This window comes from Calonectris borealis, chromosome 5 (assembly GCF_964195595.1).
Source record: "Calonectris borealis chromosome 5, bCalBor7.hap1.2, whole genome shotgun sequence".
NCBI lineage: Eukaryota > Metazoa > Chordata > Aves > Procellariiformes > Procellariidae > Calonectris > Calonectris borealis.
Genome location: NC_134316.1, coordinates 40,355,978 through 40,382,368, shown reverse-complemented (window position 1 = coordinate 40,382,368; position 26,391 = coordinate 40,355,978). Strand labels below are relative to the sequence as shown.

Sequence of the window (26,391 nt, the reverse complement as noted above, 5' to 3'; positions counted from 1 at the left end):
TTCACGCCAATCAATTTATTAGGATAGGGACTGCTTCTCATATGAATGTACCATACCAAGCAGAACTGATCTTCATTTTAGTTATGGTCTGTAGAAGTTACTGTAGTAGAAATACTGAATGACCTCCAGAGGACACAATAAAAGGACTCCAATTTTGGAAAACTGATTGCCAGAAGAGAAATTGCTTTTTGCAAAGATTTAAGTCAAGTCTCCAGTAATATATGTAGGATAGCTACAAATTCAAGACACAGTTCTTAAACCTTAATAATTTTCAATACAGCAAGCTGGATAAAGAGTTGCTTTATAAAATTTTATAATTAGGCAATAACCCACCATGAACATTTGCTCACTACAAGACAGCAACAAAACTCACTGATGCTGAGTAGAGTATATCCAAAAGTGCAGTAATTTCTCTTCCTCCTATGGGTTTGGATACAGTAAAGTTAAGCCTGCTTTTGGCTGTACTTAATTTAGTTCAGGAATAATAGGATCTGTGCTTTCCACACAGATTTTTCTCCTCTAATCCTTTTGCTATGGCTGCAGCTGAACTTTCCATTTGCTCACGCTGCTAAATACTGTACAAAAGCTTTCCAGATACCTCATGGGTGACCTTATGCCACTGCTAATTTTGATCCCTGACATGTATTCAATTTTCCACTGACAACTAAAGGACAAATAAAACTCCTTTTTTCTCTGCTCCTGTTTGGCTACCAGTTACAAAAGGAGTTAATATGGCTCACAGTAAAAACAAACATGGATTCTTCTTTTATGCAAGTACAAGGTCTTTGTTAGGAGACACAATTTTGTATCAACGTAATAAATATGCATTTCAGTTCAGCCACAGCCTTAAGTATACAAAGATTTAGCATCTACCCCTACAAAGATACTGCCTGATTAGAAAACAGCAGTGCAAAACGCTCTCTCAGACTCTCACTGCAAGGAACCCATTGAACTTTGATAACTGCACTTGCTGCTTCTTGGCAAATCTAGCACAAACCTTGAGCTAGCCTGCAGGCAAATTTAGTCTATTAAAGATCATTCCATTTTAATCATATAGCATTTGCAAGATATTAATACAGGATGTCAGGAATAGGGGAATCACATTTAGTGATGTGGCTGAATGCTACAGACAACTGCAGAGAGTTCAGATGGGAGCAGTAAAAAGCTTATAAAAAGCTTTAGTGTGAGTTCAGAAAAAATGGAGGGACTTAATGTCCAATTTAGAAAAAAGCACGTATTACTGCTTATTTCTGATCAAGCAACATTTTAAAGCTCTAAAAGCAATAATACAGTTGACACAAGCCTCAGGCTTAACATGGATGGGAAGTGCGAGAGATGCAGCAAGATCTACTACTGAGTACAGAAGAATTACAATTTGCAGCAGTTTCTCTGGCCAGATCCATACCTTTGACAAACTCTCATCATTTATAGCCTTACTTATTTGTGGAAGTAGAAGAATGTAAGTCTACTCATAGCTTTCAAGAATTACATCCACAGACATTGCAAACTACCAACAAATGGGAAAGCAGGGGAGGAAATGTACAATTAATTTTGATGCATCAAACACGCAACTGTCAACAAAAAGTTGTTTGCTTTCCGTGTTAAATTCCACGGAATTTAAAGGATACATGAGGTTCTTCATACATTTTCTTAAATTGTGGTATTCAATGAATATGCTGTGGGGCTTGGAGGCTGAATATGGGCAGTTTTTCCTGCCCTCCTCTTTCACCTTACAATACTGGATGCTATATTATAGTTATACCATGGTTTTTGAAGGTTAACACTTACTCTGTGGTATTTCTTTCCCCCCAGACCCCACAAATCAAGATATAATTTCAGACCAAATGTAGCTATTACAAATACCTGCGTGGTGTGCAGTCCTCATACGGAGGGACAATGACGACCTTCACTGTTACTGATGTTCTGAGAAGATCGATCATTTGCTCATGGCTCAGAGTGGCTACAGCCACCTTGCAGATTTCCACCAGCCGGCTGCCTTGTCGCAGTCCTGCCTGCCACGCGTAGCCATAGGGCTCAACATCTGCCACAATGCCTTCATAGTTTACGTGGAAACCAAGCTGACCCAGACCATTCCTACGCAAAGTCATCTCCACTGTTTCACAGCCCTTAGTCACAAGCTGTGAATTGAAAAGACGACACAGAGAGACCTTCAGTGGTAACAGAGGTTTAAGGACTCCATTTTTGTACAATCAACCGAGTCCCAAGACAATGGTGGGACATGATCAAGGAATATCTATCACAGTCCTGGGTACATAATCAGCTGAAACGGGTCTTGTCACTCAAACTAGTATTTTCAGAAGAGTCTGGTTACCCAAGTTCTGCCTTGAAATTTTTACTGAAACCACAGGAACTTTAGAAGATACATGGCAGCGCACAACAGAAAAATACATGAGTTACACAAGCATCTTTACTTTATCTTTTATGCTTTAGTAACCAATCAACCATTCTACATTTCTAGCTGTTTCAGTAAACCGCAAGATCACTTTCAGTCAGAAGTGGTGGCATGCAGCTACTAAGCACAGTAAACTGGGGTCTATGCCAACTCTTCTATGTACCATGAGCATGAATACCATCAAGAGCAATTTAACAGGGCCTGGTTTTCCTTTTTTCCTGGTCATTATACAACTATAGTTGTGAAATTACAGGAAAGAGTGAAACGTAACACATTCTTTCATAACTTAATTGGATAAAAAATGAGCACGGACAGATGTTTTATAGACAGATACCATGATTCACTGCATTTTTAGTTTACCACATGCACTCAGAGAATATCTGAAGGTTACAATAGGGATTGGGACTGCACCCTGCTGGCAACATAGTAAGTCAGTCTCAAAGTTATTACAGCTTCATTTGAAACAAGATACAACAAGCCTATGAAACAGAGACAGGGAAGGAAAACAAGGAAAAGAAATATTCTATATTTATTGTGTGGGAGTAATTTATGCATCTGAAGGCCCTGCTTGCTTTTTTTTTTTTGTTTAAATATATTTAGACATTTTTGACACACACACAACCAGCTGAGGTTGGCTGATACCTGATAAAAGTGAAAACAATATTGGATTTTGAGAAATAAAGGCAGGAAAGTCCTTAGAGATTTCATGATAAACAATTAAAACAGTTTTAGGGATCCCAAGCATCACTTAAATTAAAGCCTTACTTGGCAGCGGGGCAAGAGGAGAAAGCAAAGAAGGGGAACCAAACAAGATAACACATTCTAACCTCCAGCCTTTTGACGATCTCTTTGATATCATCAATGTTGCTGATGAAGCTCTCCAAAGAAACACATTCACCTCTCTCATAGAATATTTTGATATTTGTGTCCGTTGAAGTCCACCCTATCACATCTCGACAGGAGCAATTGAACACCACGCTTTTCGTGTCCTGTTCAATGAGGACTACAAACTCATTAGAGATGCCTAGGAGACAGTCTATTTCCATACCCTTGCTGTAGTCTTTCGCATGGACACTCCATACAATAGCACCAGAACTATAGATCTCTGCTCCTGGATAAGGCTTGGACTTTTCTTTCTTTTTTGAAGCAAGCGAGATGAAGGGGAACTTGCCAGAAGGGTCAATAGGTGTGTTGGTGACATTCTTCTCTGCCAAGTCTTTCAAGTACTCTTGACGGGTCCTGGTGGCCATCACACGAAACTTTTCTGATTTATGAGCAGCATTCTCTGCATTAATGACTTTGGCTAGTAAGAAGTCCCTGAACACATTTGATTTAGGAAACGTGACACCTTTTGGAATAGGTGGTCCAAAGGATGGTACATCTCTGGATCTTGTCACAGCAACACTAAAAGAAATAAAAGAATAAGGAAGAAGTAGAGTGTTTCACTGTATGCAAATTCAGCAGTTTTTGAATATAGAAAATACATTTCCTTTTTTTCCTTAAGCCCTCAATTTTTCTCTCCTTTTCTCAGCAATATGCCTATATTTACATTTTAATCTTGCCAGTGTGGAGATTATGTCCCCCTTACTGTATAAACAGAAGGCCACTTATTTTTGCTTCTAGGCACTTTGAGTCATCCTCAGTACCACAGCTTAAAGAGAGCTTAAAGTGAAAAATCGTGCTTTTTTGATAAATTAATCACTCATGTACAGTAGTTCTGAATTCTGTTTGGTTTTACTATAAACAGAACATTTCTAACACACAGTATTACAGAAGCTAGCTTACAATTTAGCTACCTAAAGCTGAAAGGCTCATCTGAAAGCAATGCAAAGTGTATGATCAATACTAGAAATATAGATAAAATGGACACATTAAAAAGATAAAAGACAATAAAGTCATCTCAGAATGCCAGTTTCACTGTGAGAATCATCTTCTGGTGACTGAACTCATATATATGTCACACTACTGATTATGTTTTAAATTTCTGGATCGAAAACGCACTAGCTGATACTGCATGCTAGTGATAGAAGCAGACTCAAAAAATACCAGAAATAAGAAATTTCTTAGAAGTTTGGAGACATATATTAGAAATAGATGCTTTGTTTTTCAACTTTTCCTTTTAGTTTCCATACCAAATGATGGACCAACAATAAGATTGCCTTAGGCAATGCTGACAAGCTTAGCTATTCTCCCTGGTCAACTCTCTTTTGATACAGAGCGGATGAGAGTTGTTTGGCATCACTGAAGATTTGCTATTCCAGTCCAGTATCATTCACTTGACAGTCTGTCCTAAGAAGATCCTAAGAAGAGATTGACAACTGTACTTCAATAGTTTTGTGACAAGAAATGCTCCAACAGTTCAAATATGATTTACCACATATCTATAACTAGATCTGAAAAAGCATCAACTAATTTTGGCCAAAATATCATGGTAACAGAGAAGAAAAATAGGATAGAACTTGAACACACTAGAAATATATGTGGTGTTTCATTTGGAAGACTGGCTGGTATTATTTTCACACTTTGTTCTAACTTACCTGAATCCTTAAACATAATCAGAGAAATGCCCCCCAAAAAATCAATAACTGAGATTGCAGAAATACTAGTAAAGCTTTTATTTTTTTGGGGGGAGGGGAGGCACACAGGAACACCAAAAATAAAAATTAAGTCACCCAATCTTTAACCGTATCTTCTTGTTTTGGGTAGTAGGGTGTTTTATTTGTTTGTTTGTGGTTTTGTTGGTTTTGTTTTTTTTTTAAATTATAATTTCTGGCAACTGATATTGAAAGATGTCATTGACTGTCATATTTCCTTCAAATGTATGCCAATACATCTAAAAGTATGCGACAGGCGGTGCTCACGATGCAACCATCTGACTCTTAATCATCTTCAATGGTCCTATCTGTTATTAAGAGATAGAAGCCTAAGCGTTAAACACAATTACTGGATGCAATGAAAAACTACCAGTGACATTTTGTTTGATTAGGTTTTCAATATCATGAATCACAGGGATAAGAATTTAATCTTTAACATATGCTAGAGAAGTTTTAAAAAGTGAATGATGCCGACAGAGCAGCCAGACTTCTGAAATATTGTTTATCTTAGTTGGGAGGGGGAGTCACTGGCCAAGACAGTGCTTGATTTTATTCCTTTTATGTAGTTTTTAATATAAATTCCAGTACATTTTTATGCTATATGGCTTCCTGTTTTGTCTAGAATTATGAATCTATGAAACTGTTCCAAATAATTCAGTGAAAAAGAGGTCAAACTTACTTTGACAAGTTTCCTAGAAAAACTTTTCATAATGGAATTCTATAAATTTAAATCAAATGTTTGCAGTGAGAGGACAAAAAAAGAAAGGATTTTAATCCTGAAGACAGTACACAGAACATATAACGCTCTGGCGGTCTTCTGTATCAAAATGAACACTGACATTCTCACAATATTTTTTCCTACCTGCTCCCCCTTCCCTTAAAATTCAAGCTTGTAGCATCACTAAAGCTGAAATTCTCAAATTTTATTCACTAATAATAACCAGTAAGGTTCCAGCCCTTGTAGTTGTGAACACCTGAAAAACGAAAGTGACTTAGAAGTCTGAAGGTCAGAAATAGAACCCTGAGATATTTACGTTTATTACCGTATAACAAGTATAAATCTTTCCCATGCCTTTTAAAAGGAAGAAATTGAAAATATGCAGTCATATCATTTAAAATAATAAACAAAAGCAGATCTTTCTCTGTATTTGTAATACCCAGTTCAAATAGAAAATGCATCTGTAGCCTTGTCGATGTATTTCCTACTTTCCCTTTACTTCAAAACCAGTTTCTGTACAAAATAAGAGCTGAAACACATGTCTAAAAGTTTAAGAACAAGCTATGACAACATAAATTATGTAGCAGTGGAATTTGTCAATAAGCTGCCTTAAAACGAGTATCAACATGAACATGCCTACTCCTGGAGAGTTTAGTACACGTACAAAGTTCAGCATCAGTTCCAGAAGTGCTGTGTGAGCTTTACCAAAAACTTACGGGGAGGGAAAAGCCTTTAAACCTTACTATACTTACTTAAAAAACATGAATACACCACCTCAGACACTGCAGTCTTAGCTCTTCCTCTAAATAAGCACTTGACTGAATGAAACGCTTAGGTGAACATTTGCATTTCAGTAAAGACAAGTTAATTCTAAGGCTACCTCATTTCTAGATAACTACTTTAAATCCATTAACCTGACACTTCATATTTTAAATAAAGAAGCTTTAGAAAAGTTTGCTGAGATCAGTCAACATTTAAAAATAAAAATACATTAAGAGTTCAGGATATAACAAAGGTAAAAAGTTTCATTGGTCGTAAAAAGAAGTGTAACTCAAAAACATTATTTCTACATGCTTTTAATTTGATTAAAAAATTTATGCTAAATATGAATCTCATCTTGCAATTTTTTATTATATGTTACTATCAATTACCATTTTCTATTTTAATCATATTGACTTTAAGGTCACACTAAGATTTTTTTTTTTTGCTGCATAATGTTCTAGAATGCCTTTGTTGGACTGAAATGAGAGAAGAAATGAAGATATTTCAGACAGAATATTTCAGAGAGCGTAGGTTAGTCATACTTTTTCACTGTCTTAATTTCAAAGATGGAACATAAGCTCAGATGCCCAAATTATCCGAACAAAAACTGAATTCACAATCAAAACAGAAAAACTCCTCTAGCATACTCTTAATGACGAGAATAAAAAGAAAATGAGAATGGAATTTTAAAATCATTCCCAAATGCTTGATTTTCTTTAATATAAAAAAATATATGTGTATGTGTGTACACATACTGACAGCATCAATTTCCTCATTGGGTGTGTTTCCTTTACATACTCATGTGTGTCTATTTACTTTTTAAAAAGCATTCTACATTCACATGACCCAAAATCTCCACAACCCCTATCTTTCATTATGTTTCGCTACTGAGAATTTAAAAGAGGAATGACACCTCTCTCTGCACTCAAATTCCATGCTTTCAGTGAAACTAGCGATACCTACCTGTAACAAACGCTGTCAGTACAGGGACCGTGCACTCTTACAATGACAAAGACATGCTGGAAATGGGATCGAATGTTCTTTGGGCTGAATGGTTGTGCTCCAGGCTCCTGGAAAACTATTGTCACAATATCATTTCCAATATGTCGTTTTCTCAGAAGCTTTAACAAAAAAAAGAGATGCATAGGTTAAAACACAGTCTCTTCACAATTTTCGATTATTTATTTCTCATTATTATAAATTACTATTGTTCAATTTTTTTATTTCAAATGATACTTCAGGCTGAAAAATGAAAGACTTGAGGATTTATATGACAAGTACCAGAATGTCAGTTATTCATCTAATAAATTTCAGACATGGGCATTTTCATTTTCATAACCATTTAATTTCTATATGTAACATAAAGGAAGATCTTGTTAGGGAAAATTTTAAGCTAAACAAAGAGGAAAAACAACAACAAAACCTGCTAGCACCAGAATAATCAGTGATACATGGAAGCTGGAAAACATTCCCCACTTCACACATTTTTACAAGCCAGAAGTAGGTTCTATTTCAAGTTGAAAATAGTTGTCATTGTCCTTAAGACATGCTATAATAATTTTCTGATAGGCTTCTTTCAGTAAATCCAAGATTACAGTAAAAGAGAAAGGTAAACTACAAAGTAGTATAACATTTAGTGTACAAAAGCAAACTAAAAAGAATACTGTGTTATCTTTTATTGTTAAAGGAAATGTCCATTTTATCTGCAGAAACACAAAATGACATCACTTCTAGAGTAAAATGCATACACATCATACACAACAAGATGGCCTACTATTTAACAAGACCAAGGTACTTCAGAGTAACAAAGCAGGTCAGCCTACAAAGCTCTTCAGTATAATAAAAAAATATAAAACAAACGAAAGGATTTCGTCTCATGTCTTCTTGTGTAGTGTGCTGGACCACCCACTCGTCACCTCTGATTCTGTGCATATCACAATTTGCTGAATGCAATCCTTAAAGTGCAACGGACTTTGCTCCAGAAGGCTGAAAATCATGTCAAGTACACTACGGTCCTTTTGACATAAGATATGAACTGTTATTTATGTAACACAGATGTGCTACTGACATTATCGTATAATATTTACATCAAAGTTTAGTAAATAATGTATAAATAAATAGAAAACAGTCCTATGGAGAAAAATCTACCTATGATGTACCTACAATGGTCTGCTTTGCTCATCTTCCTGACCCAGAGATGGCCAGTTTTACTTTTGATACTTTTGATTCTACATGTTTTCTTTGCTAGTAACAAATGAAAGTTGTCATAAATATTCAATAGTTCAGCTACTTTTGAGATGGAGGAGAAAATAATTCTAAATAGGCATGGTCCATCTTACCTGTTGCTTGTTGTTTGGAGTGTATGGCAACATAGTAGAAACGTGGAACATGATTTCATAGTCCTTGTATGTTGTATATAGAGAGTGAGTACCCGTTGAATCAGCTTCAGTTAAAGAAAAGAGAAAATAAAAGCATTATTTAAAAAAAAAAGTTTAAAAACAAAGTTTCATTATTATCAAAGAAAATCATCAGGCAGGACAAGAATTCCTATTCATCCTTGATCCTAGCTGAAATGTCAGTAAGTAAAAACTTACCCAGAGTTTATTCACCTGCCAAAGCAGATGGCACATATAACTTTTCCCAATGAAGAACTTGTTAGGAATAGGGAATTTGTACCAGAAAACCCTGAAGAAAGCCTATGTAAGCATGAAAAGTGATAACAAAGTCTGAAATAATTTTCAGACACCACCCAATATCTCAGGCTAATCGGAATGAAACTGAACTGTAAAGAATGTGAAAAGGACTTCAGAAGGGAAGGTAGACAGATACTGCGAATGAATACCATGATCTCATGCATAATTAAATATCAATGGACATATAACCCACAATATATGAAAGAACAGAATGGGTTCTTTTAAACATAAATATCAGGACTCTAAATTAACTGTAATGAAGTCAGATAAAACCTTCACTAAAACAGGTGCTTTATGGATAGGAGCAGTCAAAAACCCAAATAGGATGCTAGCATGCTTACAGCTGATGATGGAAAAAGCCCACAACAATGACATTATGATGCTGGTATATTAATCAAAGGTACTCTCACCTGTTTTGGGTTCTGGCCACCCTATTTTAAAAGTTATAGAAGAAAGAGAAGGGATCCAGAAACAGGCCACAAAAATAATTATACGTGGATGGAGAGACTTCCATGTGGAGAGAAAATGATAAAAACTAGGATTATGAAGTTTAGAAAGAAAAAAAGAAGAGGGGATATTATTAAAGTTTACAAAGTGTTGGTTGAAGACAACACTTGATCACAGACAAATTGGGAACTTCTGTTTTTACTTTTTCTTTCTCTCAAAAAAAAAAAAAGACCTTGAAAAATGTTCCATTAATTTAAGTAGTAACACATTTAAAGCTGAAATAGTGAATATATTCTATTAAATATAACTCCTGTCCACAGTGCAAAAAGCCCGTTTTCAAACAGAATTTTAAAAATAACTAGATTTATATATGGAAAAAAGCATCCTAATTATTTGAAGTTATATAAACATGCCACTATATTATATAATCCCAGCTATTTATACCAATGTTTTTTAAAAAGCTGTTAAATAGTACACCTTGGCATTTTTTATTAGCAGAGAGATCATGTTACTAAGGAGATAATAGCTGTGAGATTTGTGAGGCATTTACAATAACATAAATACACAGTTTGTTTACCCAGATTTTGGGTATAAGCTTTGACAAGAAGTTTTCACTTTCTGTCAAATTCAGAATAATAAAATAGAGGTAGCTTTTCTGTAAATGAAAAAACCGCAACACCATCCATAAAATGAAATGGAAAGTTTTCTACATTATAGCTGCATAGAGATTTTGCATTTCCAAATCCTATATAGAATAAAATGGGAATAAGAAAAAAAAGATTCCTAGAATCTTAATTAAAAAAAAATCTCACTTAATGTTTCAAGAAGATTGGGCTCTCTTTTCCAGCACTCAACATTGCCATTACAAAAAACTAGCTAACTGCTAAATATTTTCTTTTTAATGCCAATTACAACACCATGACAGCTGAAAGGGAGTCATTTCATCTGGCACTCAGTTCACAGCAGCCTCTATCCTCTGCCTGACCGTTACAATGCACGCTGAAGGAGCAGATGCACCTGAAAGTCACCTAAACACCAACGTAACTCCTTACCGGCTTTTTTTTGTCTAACTGTAAATATGCTAATTTGTACATCACCTTTCACAAATAGAGCATACAAAAATATTACAAAGAGCTGGAAAGGGGGAGCAGGTGCAAAAAGAAAGGGAAGTGGGTAAGAAGACAGACAGGGGAAGGAAGGCCCCAAAAGAGGGGAAGGGGCCCACAAGGGGTTGGGGGAAAAGAATAGAGCAATTCTGACAAATTATACGCTAGAACCGCACCTATGCATTTAAGCCAAACTTTCAACTTTCCTGGATGGACTTCAATTTCAGGCAGAAAAGGGTTCTTTCTCAGAACAACACTGGTTCTGCAAACTAAGTGATAAGGCTACAATCCAAATGACGCATTTAATCATAGCATCATAGAATCATTAAGGTTGGAAAAGACCTCCAAGATCATCGAGTCCAACCGTCAACCCAACACCACCATGCCCACTACACCATGTCCCTAAGCGCCACATCTGCACATCTTTTAAATACTTCCAGGGATGGTGACTCCACCACTTCCCTGGGCAGCCTGTTCCAAGGCCTGACCACTCTTTCAGTACAGAAATTTCTCCTGATGTCCAATCTAAACCTCCCTTGGCGCAACTTGAGGCCATTTCCTCTCGTCCTGTCGCTTGTTACTTGGGAGAAGAGACCAACACCCAGCTCGCTACAACCTCCTTTCAGGTAGTTGTAGAGCGCGATGAGGTCTCCCCTCAGCCTCCTCTTCTCCAGGCTAAACAACCCCAGTTCCCTCAGCCGCTCCTCACAAGACTTGTGCTCCAGGCCCTTCACCAGCTTCGTTGCCCTCCTCTGGACACGCTCCAGCACCCCCATGTCCTTCTTGTAGTGAGGGGCCCAAAACTGAACACAGGATTCGAGGTGCGGCCTCACCAGGGCCGAGTACAGGGGCACGATCACCTCCCTGCTCCTGCTGGCCACACTATTTCTGATACAGGCCAGGATGCCGTTACATGTTCAGCCGGCTGTCAATCAGCACCCCCAGGTCCTTTTCCTCTGGGCAGCTTTCCAGCCACTCTTCCCCAAGCCTGTAGCATTGCCTGGGGTTGTTGTGGCCGAAGTGCAGGACCCGGCACTTGGCCTTGTTGAACCTCATACAGGTGGCCTCAGCCCATGGATCCAGCCTGTCCAGGTCCCTCTGCAGAGCCTTCCTGCCCTCCAGCAGATCAACACTCCCGCCCAACTTGGTGTCGTCTGCAACCTTACTGAGGGAGCACTCGATCCCCTCGTCCAGATCATTGATAAAGATACTGAACAGGACCGGCCCCAAAACTGAGCCCATCATTTCAAGGTCAGAACTGTAAGCCAGCACTGCAATCTACTTTGATTTCCTTGTATCTAACAGAGGCTCGAGGGACCTTTTTACACTGAAGACATCCCCTCCTGCCATCTGTGTATGGCATACCTATTGGGCTGCCTTCTCAGTCTTGTCCCATTACTGGATTTGGTTACTTAGCTGAGGACTTATCTGATCTTCTGTTCCTTCCATCATTATTCACCTTTAAAAATCCACCTTATTCTTCTGTCCTTCCAATGTTTCTCAGCTACCTTTACAAGGACTGTTTTAACAGACTCCCATTTAAATGTTTTTTCCAACACCAACAGTGCTCAAAAGTTTGATTGACACCAACAGCATCAACTGCCAATAAATTCACCTCACTGAAGCCCCAGGACTTTTTCAGCCTGCTTCTACAGCAGCTTTTAAAACCTCTGCTCTAGAAAACTGTATAAAACCCAGTACAAGTAGAAAATTAACCCAGTGTTTCAAAGGAAAACATGTTGCAAGGAATTGTAGGAAAACAAAAAATAAACGATACTGATAAGGCAGAAGAAGGAACAGCCATTGCTACAAACGGCAGCAGTGCTCACAATTAAAGGTGCAAGAACAAGAAGTTTCAGAACTTAATGTTGTTCCCATTTACCTTTGCTGTTAAAAAGCCTTGCCTTATTTCTAGGTTCTCCTCGTTACTGGCCCAAATTCAGCACCTGTCAAACCCGCTCTCCTTTCTGTCATACACAAGGATTACACCAAGCCCTCATGTTCAACTTCTGTAATATCCAAGTCGTTTTCAGACACTATTTCCGAGGACAGAATCCTTTCTTTTGTAACATACAAAAGTATACGTGTAACACAAACATGGAGAAATGCAAATGAACTTCCCCCCATCCCTGTTTCTGGTTCTTTAGCAGTTGAGGAACCTCTGACTTCCTTTGGTTATCGGTCTCCCAGCAAATGGCTCAGACCCAACAGTAAGTCTACTCTTACTTCCACATGGTTGAAAAGATGTTAAATAGTGCAAGGTAAGAAGGTAATCTATCTTTATTATTTCATTAGAAACATTGGGGTTTATTGACAACCCCTAAATGAAATGTCAATTTGAAGTCCATTCATTCCCTAGATTTTTAATCTATTTAATATCTCTGTGCTGTTTTTATATCCTTCTCATGTCTTAACCCAAACGTCATGCAGTATAAACATCTAATACAGAAACCTACCATTATTCGCTAAGTTTATAATCTCATCAAATAGGTAATTCATAAACTCCTACAACTCACATTAATCAATCTCCTTCACTTCCTGCACCAACCACACCACCACTCTGCTGGACGCACACGCCAGGTTACCAGGCCTAGCATTATCCAGCTGATCCCGTTTACCAGTTTAAAACACTGAGAAATGAGACTAAGTGGGGGGAAGTAAAGCATGCATTACAACTAGAAAATAAAGTAAAATGACTGAAGCTGTAATTTGAAAGATTACTGTGATGTTTATTACTTTAAAGTGATGCCCATAAACTTCCTAGCAACCACGGGACGGATGTCATTTTCAAGCTCTATTTCCTATCCAAAGTCTGCAGGCTGCCAGGAGATAGACTGCTTCCCCTCTGGTAATTCTAGAAATACACAAACAAAACTTTAAAAGTAGCAGCTCTTTTCCACAGTGGCCCTGGCAGAGATCCAAAGCTAAAGCCCTTGAAGGATCCAATATACTTAAATAGGCTTTCAGTTAATAGGATGCATGAGATTCCTCCTTTTAAAAATTGGCTCTGTTACGGATACTTACCAATTAGGCCCCTAATTCTAAAAACTTCTAAGAACAACAACTGTTCTGAAACTGCCTTTTGCTAAAGCAACTTTACTTTTCTAAATTTGCATAAATTAAAAACTTCTTGTGAAGATTTCCAGAGTACATATACAAATCAGCTTCCCTCCACGCTGAGAAAATCTTTCATCGTGTCTTACATCATGCACCTGCTTTTCATAGGTTGCAAAGCATTATCAAAGGTATGGGAACTAGCGAAGTAGCCTACATAGCGCTGACCTTTCTTGCAAGTTAATGAACAGACATTAGTTTTTTAAGAGCATCTTTGCAATCAACTGTGCTGACATTAAACAGAATTTCTGCAGGAAAATTTCCTGAGTAATGGGACCACAAGAACTATTTCATGACAGTGACCTCTAGCAACAGAAAAGCAGAGCTGGAAAAGGGAGAAGCTCGCTACCTAGCAGTTTCAACAAAACCTTATTAACCTAAGTCATGGTGAAAACCACAACCTCCTCCTTTGCAGGCCTTTCTGTGTTAGGGCCAAGGCAGAAAAGACTGATTGATTACTTTGGGTAGCTATCGAAGATGTACTGCCTGTCTGTATTCTGCTGTTCACATATTCCCCGTATTCCAGATGCAGCTCTTGCGACCACCTCTGGTCTTTAGCATTTTGCCTACCACAGGGTGGCTTTTTTTTTTTGCCATTTCCTACGCAGAACATGCAATAAGGGTTTCCGAATGTAGCTATCTGAAGAGCTTAGTGTTGTGCCCCCAAAACACCACCTTCTCTTCCACCACTTCCAGTCCGTGCTTTGCATACTGGCAGAAAGGAAAACATAGCACCATCAAGATAAATTACAAAGGTTTGTTGCCATTGTTCACATTTGCTGCTGTCTAAACCTGCTCGTTAAGAACTCATGTATGCTGTGTAGCTGCGTGTTCCCTCACTGAGCCTGCAGACAACATAACCTGAAAGATTTCAGACAACTTAGGAGTTTGTAAGTAGTTCTAGCTGAAGAGGTCCCACGCATGCAAGCTTGTAAACCTTGACTAAAAGAAAATGTAGGAAACCCTTTCATGAAAGTAGCAGTTTCCACTCAGAGGATCCCCCTTCCTCTCTGATCCCAGTGAAGAGTTCATGTAAAGCTTCTCGATTTTTGTATTTTTAGATACAGAATGGAGCTGGTATGTCTACTGGGCAATGTGAAAAAGACATGTCAGCTCTCAACATGGAGTAGACAAACTTCATCACAAGAACACAACTCTTAAAACCTGGAGAGATTCAGTCAATTAAAAGTTTACACTTTAAGTGTGTCCATTTAACAGGTGCTAGATTGTAGTACACAAAATAAAACCTGACAAAATTCTTTCCCTGAGTCTGAAGCAACAAGAAGGAACTCAAACATTACTGAAAAATTCTGTTTAGAAGAAAATTTCAAGCAAGTTCTTATGACATAGTTACAGCTTTCATGGGTATATCTGAGCAGATGAGTCAACTCTTAAATCATACAGGATTTACATGTACTCAAAACCAGTGTGTGGACTGACACCAAAAAAAGGGTTTTTTTCAGATGTCTTAAATAATTAAACCAGAAGAAAGGGAAGAGAGAATTTTACTTAACTACTGAAAGTAACAGGGAGGTCACAATATAAAACCAGAAGCTATAATATAACAAATATTTTCTGTTTTCCATACACATTTGATTTTTGACCTGGCTTATTTTTATAACTGCTAAAATAACACTTTGGAGCTGCAGAAAAGGAAAACCCAGCCTGAAAATTATTGTATAATATATTTCCAGTAAAGGTAAGGAAATGTTACAGCAAGAAACTGCCTGGATCTCATCTGGAATCATGTATATAATCCTAGTCACTAAAATTAAAGAGACTAAATTCAAACTTGGACGAGTGCATAGGAAGGTTACCAGGTAATACTGCATCGGGGAGGAAGCAGAGAAATCCACGCCTCCCATACCAATAAGAGACACTTGGCTTATTAAGGGTGACGTCACAAAAGCATAGAGGAGACACAACTGCTCTCAGTGTAAATGCACTCAGGGGAGTAAATACAACAGAGGGAATATAAGTATTGCAACCAAAAGAAAGCTGGCTCAACAGTAAACATGTACGAAATAGGTATTAATTTAGGTTTAAAACCACAGGAAGTTTTATAACCCTCGAGGAGTGACGATTAGGCTGAGCAAGAACAGCCTGAGGAGATGGCAACGTGATCCCTGTAAGAATCAAGGACACAAGGTAGAATGGTGGAGCACTAAAGCATAGCAAGTTACTGTATTTGTGATAGGAAACTCATGACAAGAGCACAGTTTTTGCTGCACTGAAGTTGATGAATGCTTTTCAGCTTTCATTAATCAACTCCTTATTTAATTTCCTTTGCTGCAAGTGAGCAAAATAGCAGAAGATTTCCATAGGAACTGGTTAGTTCCACTACTCAAAGAAAAGGAAGACAGGACAAAATTTCCCCCTGAGTATTTTTAAATAGATTTACAAATTGAATATAGCATGCACTAGCTGATAAACAGGTATTTCACAAGCTTGATTCCAAAAGTAGGGAGTTTCTTTTATAGATACTGTCACTCAAAATCATCCTTCCACTGCGTTTTTGTTGCAATATTTTTTACAGTTAGAGCTGATAATATAACTGCCAAATCCAGTTTAATTTCAAAAGAAAAATCACAGAGGGAGGAATACATTTGATAGCAGAAGTAAGACAAAACTGCCTAGAAGAAAAACTACATGCAACAGACACAGCAGAAAAGCAACAGATCAACTTGTCAAGGTGGAGTTACATAGATGGGATCACAAAACTTTTTTGGTGACAGTCCATTAGCATATCATTAAAAAAATTATGACATACCAACTGTATTGATTACTCTTTAGACAACACACTGATGATGGATTTGCAATGCCAATAATGGTTCCATAATTACTGGTTTCTTGTTGCAGCTTTAGTCATAATTTCGTACCAAATTAGTACAAGAATTATCAGAATTGAAAGACCATATGGGTATGGGTTAAATTACATACTTGCTCTGCTTTGACTTCTAATATCGAGCAACTGTCTTCCTATAGCAAAGAGGTTATTTTTAAGAACTCTCTACAAAAAGTCAGTTAGCAACCGTATGATGCATTTTGTTCATTTAAGGCGGGGGGAAGAAAAAGCCTTACTCTTTGTATCCAGTTGAGCACGATACTTTTCAAATCCCTTGAGTCGAACTCGTTCTCCCAAGAGCTGAAGAAACTCTTCAAAGGCTGGACCCGCTGATTCATTATTATACATTTCCTCTTCTGTGCTTTGCCCGGCCTTGCAGTACATGATACCCACCTTAAGTTGGTAACTTAACTGCAAAGGGAAAAAGATTAAAATCTTATATGTATAGCAAGTGATGCAGCAAATTATTTATGGAATTCACTTCACATTTTTTAATAAACCCGTAATTCACAAAGAAAAATACCTAATTATCAGTCTAATTTCAAATGTTCGTCTAGTTCCAAATACTCTCATTGTTTTCCACCATCATTGCCTTGATGATGCCATATTTAACCTAAAGATGTCAAAATGCTTTCTGAAGTGAAACAAACATTAATGTTCCTTATTTTCAGGAACTCTGACTGGCAGAGCACAAAGGAGAGCCTTGGAGTTTACGCATACTTATTGCAGTAAAAATGCATACTTATTGCAGGGTAAATAATCTCCCCCTCACCCCCCCCCCCCGAATTTCTGTAGAGGCTCCATTTTAAATAAATGCCAACCAGATCTGCCAGAGCAAAATCACAAGAAAGTCTATCGAAACTGGCATGAGATTTACAAGTTTGGGCTACAGGTTAGTGGGAAGTGAAAACAGTTATTTGCAAGGGCACTGGAAGCAAAGTCATCTGAATATACTGTGATCTGCTCTCAAAGCTTCGATCACAGGTCGTGAGACGAAAGGTTTTGGAACTTACTGGGATGATGTGAACATACATAATTAAATTGAAATTCATTAATTTTAACTTACTATATTTTCGGATGGGTAATTTAAAAGCCCTGAGAAGTGGTCCTACTCTGTCTCTAATTAAAGTAAATTTTAAAATTAAAAAACTCTGAAAATTGCAACTTTACAGTATTCTTCTTTTACTACCAAGGATGAATGGTGACAGGGATAAAGTATTAGCAGTAGGAAAATAAGGAGGGAAAAAAGAAGGGTAAAGATCAACTTGGCTTGATTACTCCCGTTGAAGAAGTTAAACATATGTAATGAGTCATAGTTCTAGGCTGTTTCTTTTTTCCCCTCCAGAATGTCCCTTATTTTATCATCTGACACAATGACTACCTGACTTACATCTTCTAAATATGTCCAAATTTCTTATGATAAAATATGAGTACAGCATAGAATCACAGAATGGTTTGGGTTGGAAGGGACCTTAAAGATCATCTAGTTCCAACCCCCCTTGCCATGGGCAGGGACACCTTCCACTAGACCAGGTTGCTCAAAGCCCCATCCAACCTGGCCTTGAACACTTCCAGGGATGGGGCATCCACAGCTTCTCTGGGCAACCTGTTCCAGTGCCTCACCACCCTCAGAATGAAGAGTTTCTTCCCAATATCTAACCTAAATCTACCCTCTTCCTATCTGAAACTGTTACCCCTCATCCTATCACTACACTCCCTGATAAAGAGTCCTTCCCCAGCTTTCCTGTAGTCCCCCTTTAAGTACTGGAAGGCTGCTATAAGGTTGCCCCGGAGCCTTCTCTTCTCTAGGCTAAACTCTCTCAGCCTGTCCTCATCTCAATCTATTTCTTATGAAAGAAACATTCACAGGGCAACTTTCAAAATTGCAACTGAAAGGGTAAGGGGAAAAAAAAAAAAAAATCTATTTTGTGCCTTGAGGTAATGTTTCTATTTCCTTTTCTCTCATTGTTAACTATTTGAAATGCTTTCTGTGTAACTATAAGGGAAATACGCTCTTTCAGCACTAGAGACCCTAACCAAAAACATTCACCTTTAAGAATGAAGACTGCATATTTTGGGCACTGAAGTATTAAGATCTGAAGCAAAGATATTTATTGGTAAAACAAATACTAAGCAAATTGATGTTACAATTTATTATCACGATTATTTACTTCAACTCCCCATTCACTAAAAAAATACAAAAATTCAAAACAACCATCAGTGTATACAACGCTCAAAACAATCCAGATACAGATGGATGGCACAAGGTTGTTTTTTTTTTTTTACAAAACCCATTCTGTATGACGACTGTTCAATTAAGATTTAAATTTTCTCAGAAATCATGGGAGCTAGATGAGGTTTGTGGGTACATTTTATGATCTCTGCTTAGCTAGCAAACTACATGATCCCACTCACCGCAAGCTTATTGCCCCACAGCAGACAAATTTAGTGCCTTCGCCGACAGGACTATGTGCTCTCACAGAGAACCTGGAGCAGCTACTGCTGACATGTGGGAAAGGAGGAAAGAGGAAGGGTGGTTGGTGGTGGCACTGCTACTGCTCCTGCCAGAACAACTGCCATGACTTTCCGTATCATCAGCAGCAGGTCCTGTCTTGGACTGTTCAGGCAACATTTGCTGCTCAGATATGTTCTCTGTCCACTCCCAAGGAAATATGATGATGGAAGTGTTTCATCATAGGACCACAATGCCTTAGCTGCACTGCTAATTAAAATAGTTTCTAGTAATTTTACTTAAACAAGTTAGGACAAAGAACACCATTCTCGCCAAGCACACCTACACTATTTAAGCCTCAATTTCAGGTGAAGGAAGGGCATAAACATAAATGGGATCTGCAGCATCCACGAGCAACCAAACAACTGTCCTTTATTGCTTTGAAAATATCAGCCTAAGAAACTAAATAAGGACTATGCAAAGAGCAGGATATGCCTTCTAGCTGTTCTTAGATTTGCTGAACTTAAAAAAAAAATTTCATAAGGCCAACACAAGCTGGTATTTCTGAATCAAAAAAAGCGGATCTGGGGGAAGAAAGGCATGCAGTCCCCATTACTACACCTCCTTCTGATACATCTAGAGTCCTTAGAAGTGTATTAACTCCAAGTAAAAACTAAAAAAGGAGTTGAAGGATGAATTCTGCTGTGGTAAAACTCCTAATGTAGCAGCTTCATTTTAATAATCTGAAGTATTTACATATTTATATATGTGGGAAAAGTGCACTTCAAGTATTTGTCTAGCACCCACTGAAAGACCGCGGAAGGCATATCTTGGATTTAACCAGTCAGCAAGTTTGTATTATAAAATCGGAATTATATTAAAAACTGACTGACATTTCACAGTATTTCTGTGAATGAGAAATTGGCATAAAGATAAAGTTCTACTGGAATAAATCAGTAATTGTCCTGATATTCAAATTTTTAAATCATATTTGGAAGTAAACCTAAAATAAGTTACCATGAACTCTGCATTCAAGGCAAAGATTAGTAGATGGTAATTAGCCAGGAAGCTAGCGCAGCCCTACGGAACAATTTGATTGCTTTTTAACACAGAACCATTCAAATGAATGCATTTTAATAACGCCAATAAAAGAACAGCTAGGTGACAAGCAATGTGGGCCATACGTACAGAACAGCAGATGTTACCATGACTCTAGCAACATAAGGGGAAGTAAGGAAGATACAATCTGACATACACCAGCAGTACAAAATTGGGGCAAGAAGAATATTCCCATTCTGACACTGGATGTCATATGCAGATATTGGAAGAGTAGTAGAGACAAAGCTCAGCCATAAAAGTGATAAGAAATTCAAAGCAAATATGTTGCAGTGAAAGACTTGAAAAGTGCAATCTGTTTAGTTTATCATAAACAAGACTAACAGATGACTTAATCACTGCATACAAAAACCTTTGCTGGAAAACAATCTCACACCAAAATTACTCTTAAGATGTAGCGGAGAAAGATATCAGAAGTCTGGAAGCCAAAAGCAGATAAATTCAAATAAAGAACTGCAAATTCTTAAATATGAAAACAACCAACTGCTTTAAAACCTCACTCAAATATAAAAAAAGATAGCCTATCTTAATCAAAACTGGTGCATGCGGATTTGGCTCAATGGAGGGGTTACTAGGTGAAATTTAATGGCTAAGTCAGGCTAAAGTCACTTTATAGTCTTAACTCTTAAATTTACAAAACATCTTATTTGCTATATCAAACAAGCACCTCTTTGGGCTGTAATGAAACAGTGCAACACTCAGCAAGAAGAAGTGATAAACATTGTGTACCTAATTAGTTGAGCAGCTGTTACCCAAATTTTTCTGTTAGCTTGGAATTGATAAAAAATGCAGCTTCTAATTAGTACAGAGTGTGCTTATCTTTTTCTGTTAGAAGTGTCAAACTGTTTCATTACCACAAAAAGAGAAAATACTTTGATGTAAATAATACAATTTTAACTATCACTTGTCCTTAATGATTTTCAAAAGTTTAAGTAATAACCAAAAACCATACTATACACCATATTCTGGGAGTTTAATGACATACAGCATATGAAATAAGGATAATTTAATCTCACAATTTTTTAGACATAACTGACTTCTGAAGCAAATTATGCTAAATTACTTTTAAATTAGGTATTTACTAGAAATAATTTTGGAATTTATTTTTTTAAATAGAACTTCCTGCTAGATTTTTTTTCTTTGTGAAGATTTTCCCATCAACTCTATTGAGATTGTAGGTTCTTGATGGGCATATCTGGAAGGTACTGATCCTTGAATCCAAAGGCTTGCTTATGGGGTCATGTTGAATTAAATTCCATTTTCTCCACTGCTGAAACAGAAAACTTTGGAAAGAGATTGAAAGATAATCTTGAGTCTTCAGCTGCCTGACAAACTTGATTCTGGATGAAGGGCAGATTAGGTTTAGGCTCAGGTAACAAATCATAAACACTGAATATGTGCATATTTGGAATCACTGCTCTAATTGTCTAAGGAAAACACTCGGGCCTCCAACTTATTAGGATCTCATCATGTGAAAAAAACCAGTTATACTGAGCAGTGTAAGCATCTAAAGATTCCGTCCTTCTTTTAGCAGGCTATACGGTAAACCCCTCTCCCCTCAACCTTACGTGTTCGCTGGCTCATCGCAGTGTTGTTCTCTGCGGGAGCCAATAAGCACATGCAGGAGATACAGCTGATACAGAGTATACTTCAATTTCCAACAGATATTTAACAAAGCTTTTTCTTCAAAAAGTCTTAAAACCCCTAAATAGCGAGAGTACAGAAAAAGGAACTCACTTCGACATATAACTGGCTAAAAGACAAGAAGGAGCTGAAGAAAATGATCAGTAGAGTAAGGCAGGGATCTGAACCTGGACATACAGTATTCAACACACACTTCAGCAAAATGATAGAGGTGATGAATAGGAAGGTAACTAAGTTTGCTAACATTACTGAGTTATTACTCTACAGTATTGGAGTTGAAGACTGGCTATGAGAGCTACCAAAGGAACTTATGATAGTGGATAACTGGGCAAAAGAATGGCAGATGAACCTCAATGCAAGCAAAGCTTGAAGTGATCCATGTGGTACAAAGATACCCAACTTTGTATATACAGCAATGAGCTCTGACTTACACCCCTAAGAAATAGGATCTTAGGTGTTCATGAAAAGATACTTTCAGTGTTCAGTCGTAGACATAAAGCAAACAAAATATCAGTAATTATTAGAGAGGGAAGAGATAAAAAAGCATACTACACCAAAATTCTTCCCCATTTTCAAAACTGCACTGTTTTAAAATAGATGTGGGAGAGGACGAGGGAACTGGAAAAACTCCAGAGAGAGGCAAAAATCACGATCAGAGGTACAGAACAACTTCTCCATAACAAATTACTAACTAAACTAGGACTCATCAAACTGGTAAAGCAGAGGAGTAGTATAGAAAACCCTATAAAAGCCTACAAGGTTATCAGGAGCTAAGAAAGTATCACTCCACACTCTTCCTGTTCTCATATTCTTAGCCAGGCACCCACAGTTGGTCATGGTCAGTGACAATACTGGGTTGCACCTACCTTGGGCTGACCACACATAACCACTCCCGTGTTAGTCTGCATGCTCTGCGATAGCCACAGCTACCCATTTCTTCATCCTTTTGTACCGTGTTCTTAGTGAGATGGATGAGGTTCTGAAACTAACTAGAGGACAAAGTGTTTTGCTCAAGTTTTGCTTCTGGTAGGTATTTATTTGGGGATTCTCTATCTTGTCCATTTTAATAACCAAACCACAAGGAAGCTGACAAAATCTTCATGATAGTCACTTATAAACCTGTTTAGAATAGCTATATTCTCTCCCTTGTGGGGCAGATAATGATTAGACCTTTTTCAATTTTATGATGGCAACGTTAGACTGACAGCAAGAAGAAATAATAACATAGATGTTAATTCTGTGTAGGAAAGGCTGATCATGAGAAGCAAAAACGACCAGGAGAAAGAGACAGTCTCAGTACTCAGAGCGGTTAAATGTCACTGTCTAAGTTTTTAATCATAAAATTCATTTTACTCATGGACTGTCATTTTGCTAAGTCTAAGCTATGTAGCTAACGAGCCCCAGTTCCATCTTTAAGAGACACAGAGACTATCACCTAATTGAAAACCACTTGTATGAAGAAGAGGCTTAGAATATTTTGCCATGTAGTTTGTTTCGGGGGGGGGGGGGGGGGGGGGGGGGGGCAGGGAGGGGAAGAGACAGGCAGCGCCCTGGTAATGGTTGTGCTAATACAACATTGCAACAAAACATTTAGTAACGTGGGAGATTTCTATTCGCATTGTAATAGCAATAGGAAAACCAGAACGGAACTCCCTCCTCCCCACAGTCTTTGAAAAACAATCACTCAGTCTCTTATAATGTAAATCAAAATGGACAATTACAATAACATTAATCTAAAACTTTAGACTACTTAGAGCAATGAACTTGATTTCATACATACCAAATATTCTGCAAAACTTGAGGGAAAGACATGCAACATAACTCTCCCTACAGATGACAAGCTTTAGTTTAAATCAGGCATTTTAATAGACTGACTATAATCACTTAAAGCTAAAAGGTAATTTTGCACTAATGGCAGTAATCTGACAGTTAAAGACAATTTGTCTCATTCTGTAACTCTACACTTACCCCTTGTTCATCCAGCTTCATAAGCTGTTCTGTGACTTTCGGAGTGTTGAAGGCCAGCCTTAGGCAATGGATATTCAGCTCAGGAACTACGTACTCCAGCACTTCTTTTAGAGGAAGTCCCCTGGCTGTGCAATGCTTTGCAGTTGAAGGGATAGCATCTTCCAGCACAGAGCCTCTTAATGTCATAAGCTAAGCATACAAAACAAAAATAGCTTATATATTGAATTATGCACTGAGAAAAGGTTGATTAGCAATAGCAGTGGAGCAAAACATACTATTTTTCCAATTCTCAGTAGAGATTGAGGACATTAAGTAACTTATGTTGCATGAAACAGACACCGATATGCAAAATGTCACTCACTGACAGCTAACAGTAGTCAGAATATTTCAAATGATCCAACAGATATAAGTTTTACAGGAAACTAAGACTCGGAAAAGATTAGTAGTAGTACTTCTAGCAGAGCATTTCAAAGTATAAAAAGTATGCTTCTGAGGTCTACCCACTGTCACATATAAAAGTTGAGGAAGTGATTTTCCTCCTCTTTGCTTGCTTCTAGCTAATATAGCTCCTGTGAGTTTCTCAAGTTTTAACCAAAACAACCTTCACAGTTTTCTCTGTATTGCATGTTATGGAATAACTCACTCACTGATACACTTACTTGTTTCTGTATAACATAAACATGCGGCATAACTTTGTCAGGAGGTTGTCAGATTGTCCGACGTATGTAGAGGAGACAGAAATCTATTACCAATGCTGAAAAGCACACAAACCCCACACATACCACCTGGTTTTGCCTGCTCACTTCTAGCTTCTTTTACTATCATTCCCAAACTGCTTACCTCACTGGTTCTGAATATGATCCGGTAGTTGTATTGAGGTCCATTTTCTTTGATTTCCTCTGGCTTCTCCCTTCTTATACTAACAGCTACTGGACCCAGGTTCTCATCTGCCCCAAAATAGTTCCAGTGTTCTTACGTATAAAAAAAACAAACATAGAACACACAGATAAAAGTCTGTCTTTCTTCTTACACTTTGACTGTATTTTCATGCTTAGTTGTTACTTTGGAAATAAATTCCCAGCTCCACTAGAGTCAATAAAAGCGTGTCTTCAGTGGTACCAGAATTTCATTCTTGTGCTTCAGTTCTCTAATGAGCTCGGTTTATACAAGAAGGCTGAAATTCAACATTGCATCTCTGCTTAAACAGGCCTAAAACAGGATACACCTCTTACATTGGCTCTTATATCGAAATCTGTTTCACTCACATTGAGCTAAGTAAGTTCAACTAATTTCCCCCCCTTAAAAACAAAAACAAGGAAGCCAAGTGGGAAACTTGCCACTCTCTGTTAAAATGGGAGCGGCAAACAATTGTACGTAGCAAAGGATGTAACTTATTTATTTTTGTATGGAAAAAGCAAAAAACAGTCAAACAAGTTACTCAGTTATAAAAGGGGAAAAGCTGATGAAGCTGAAAAAGAAGTTAAAGGCTTGTTCATAGTAAAAAAATCAAAGCATAATACCATAGAAAAATAGAATAAAGCGCAATGAACAAAGTGACTAGCATAAATATTTAACAGTGAAGTTCTAACAACCCTAATAGTTGTGCCAAGAGTTGAGTCTAAAACTACCCTAGTTGGGAAGTTGTCACAGAGGAGAATACAGGGCTGGAGAAATTGCTCACTAGCTGAACAGAAATTATTTGAGATACATTTTTATATTTGTTTAACTATACACATGTAAAGACAAACTTTACATGAAGATATTAGAAAAGTGCATTTACAAAAATTAAAGCTCAACGATTTAAGAGATTGCTGTTGAAGGCTCTTCTATTGAGCCTTCTGAGCATTACAAACTATCTTGACTGATGAGAGGTACATCACCATAAATGCAGCAACATATAAATAAAGTTGTATGTATCTCAAGTGACAACAGCTGAATTTAAACACAAAAACAGAAAGTTAGAGCTATCTGAAAATTCAACAATTCAAAGAAGAAAGGTGAAATTCAGTGGAATGAAAAAAAGATGTAGCTGCCCTGAAAGAAAACGTAACCATACTGTCTGAACTACTATATACAGATTACTTGTTATTCTTAAAACAACCAGAACTTTAAAACAAGAACTTTAGAGCAGTCTAATATGAGCTGTTCTGCTATAGAGGTAAAATGCAAAATATTTTAATATCATCATTAAGAACTGCATCTTTAAAGATACTAAAAAAAGATATTGAAATACACTCTATCCATAGTGCATGCCAGTCATTTTTCCAATGAATAATCACTTGTGGTGTTAAAAATTTGAGTGCCTCACTTTTTATTCTATTTCTTTTTAAAATTATACTTACTGGTTCTTGCTATATTTTCCTCCAACACACTAAATGCTTTTCAAGTAGGTGCTCTCTCCTTATGAACTTACTTGTGCCCTAGAATTACACTTTTGTCTTCACACAGCTGTTGACCCCTTTAAGCCCTTGGGCGCTCTACTCTCTTCCCTAGTGTCTGGTATTTTATGACCCTTTCCT

The 26,391-nt window shown here is 37.5% G+C and overlaps 1 protein-coding gene across 2 annotated transcripts in view; it reads right to left on the bottom strand.

Moving 5' to 3' along the window:
• Positions 1-26,391, bottom strand: part of SIPA1L1 (signal induced proliferation associated 1 like 1) — a 78,583-nt gene that overhangs the window by 42,499 nt on the left and 9,693 nt on the right. For both annotated transcript variants that reach the window (XM_075151968.1, XM_075151969.1), the window contains exons 2-8: positions 24,713-24,843; positions 23,873-24,061; positions 16,929-17,103; positions 8,827-8,930; positions 7,451-7,608; positions 3,241-3,817; positions 1,864-2,138 (exon numbers count right to left, since the gene is read on the bottom strand). In XM_075151968.1, the coding sequence (XP_075008069.1) occupies positions 1,864-2,138; positions 3,241-3,817; positions 7,451-7,608; positions 8,827-8,930; positions 16,929-17,103; positions 23,873-24,061; positions 24,713-24,843 (1,609 nt within the window). The remainder of the gene's footprint in view (positions 1-1,863; positions 2,139-3,240; positions 3,818-7,450; positions 7,609-8,826; positions 8,931-16,928; positions 17,104-23,872; positions 24,062-24,712; positions 24,844-26,391) is intronic.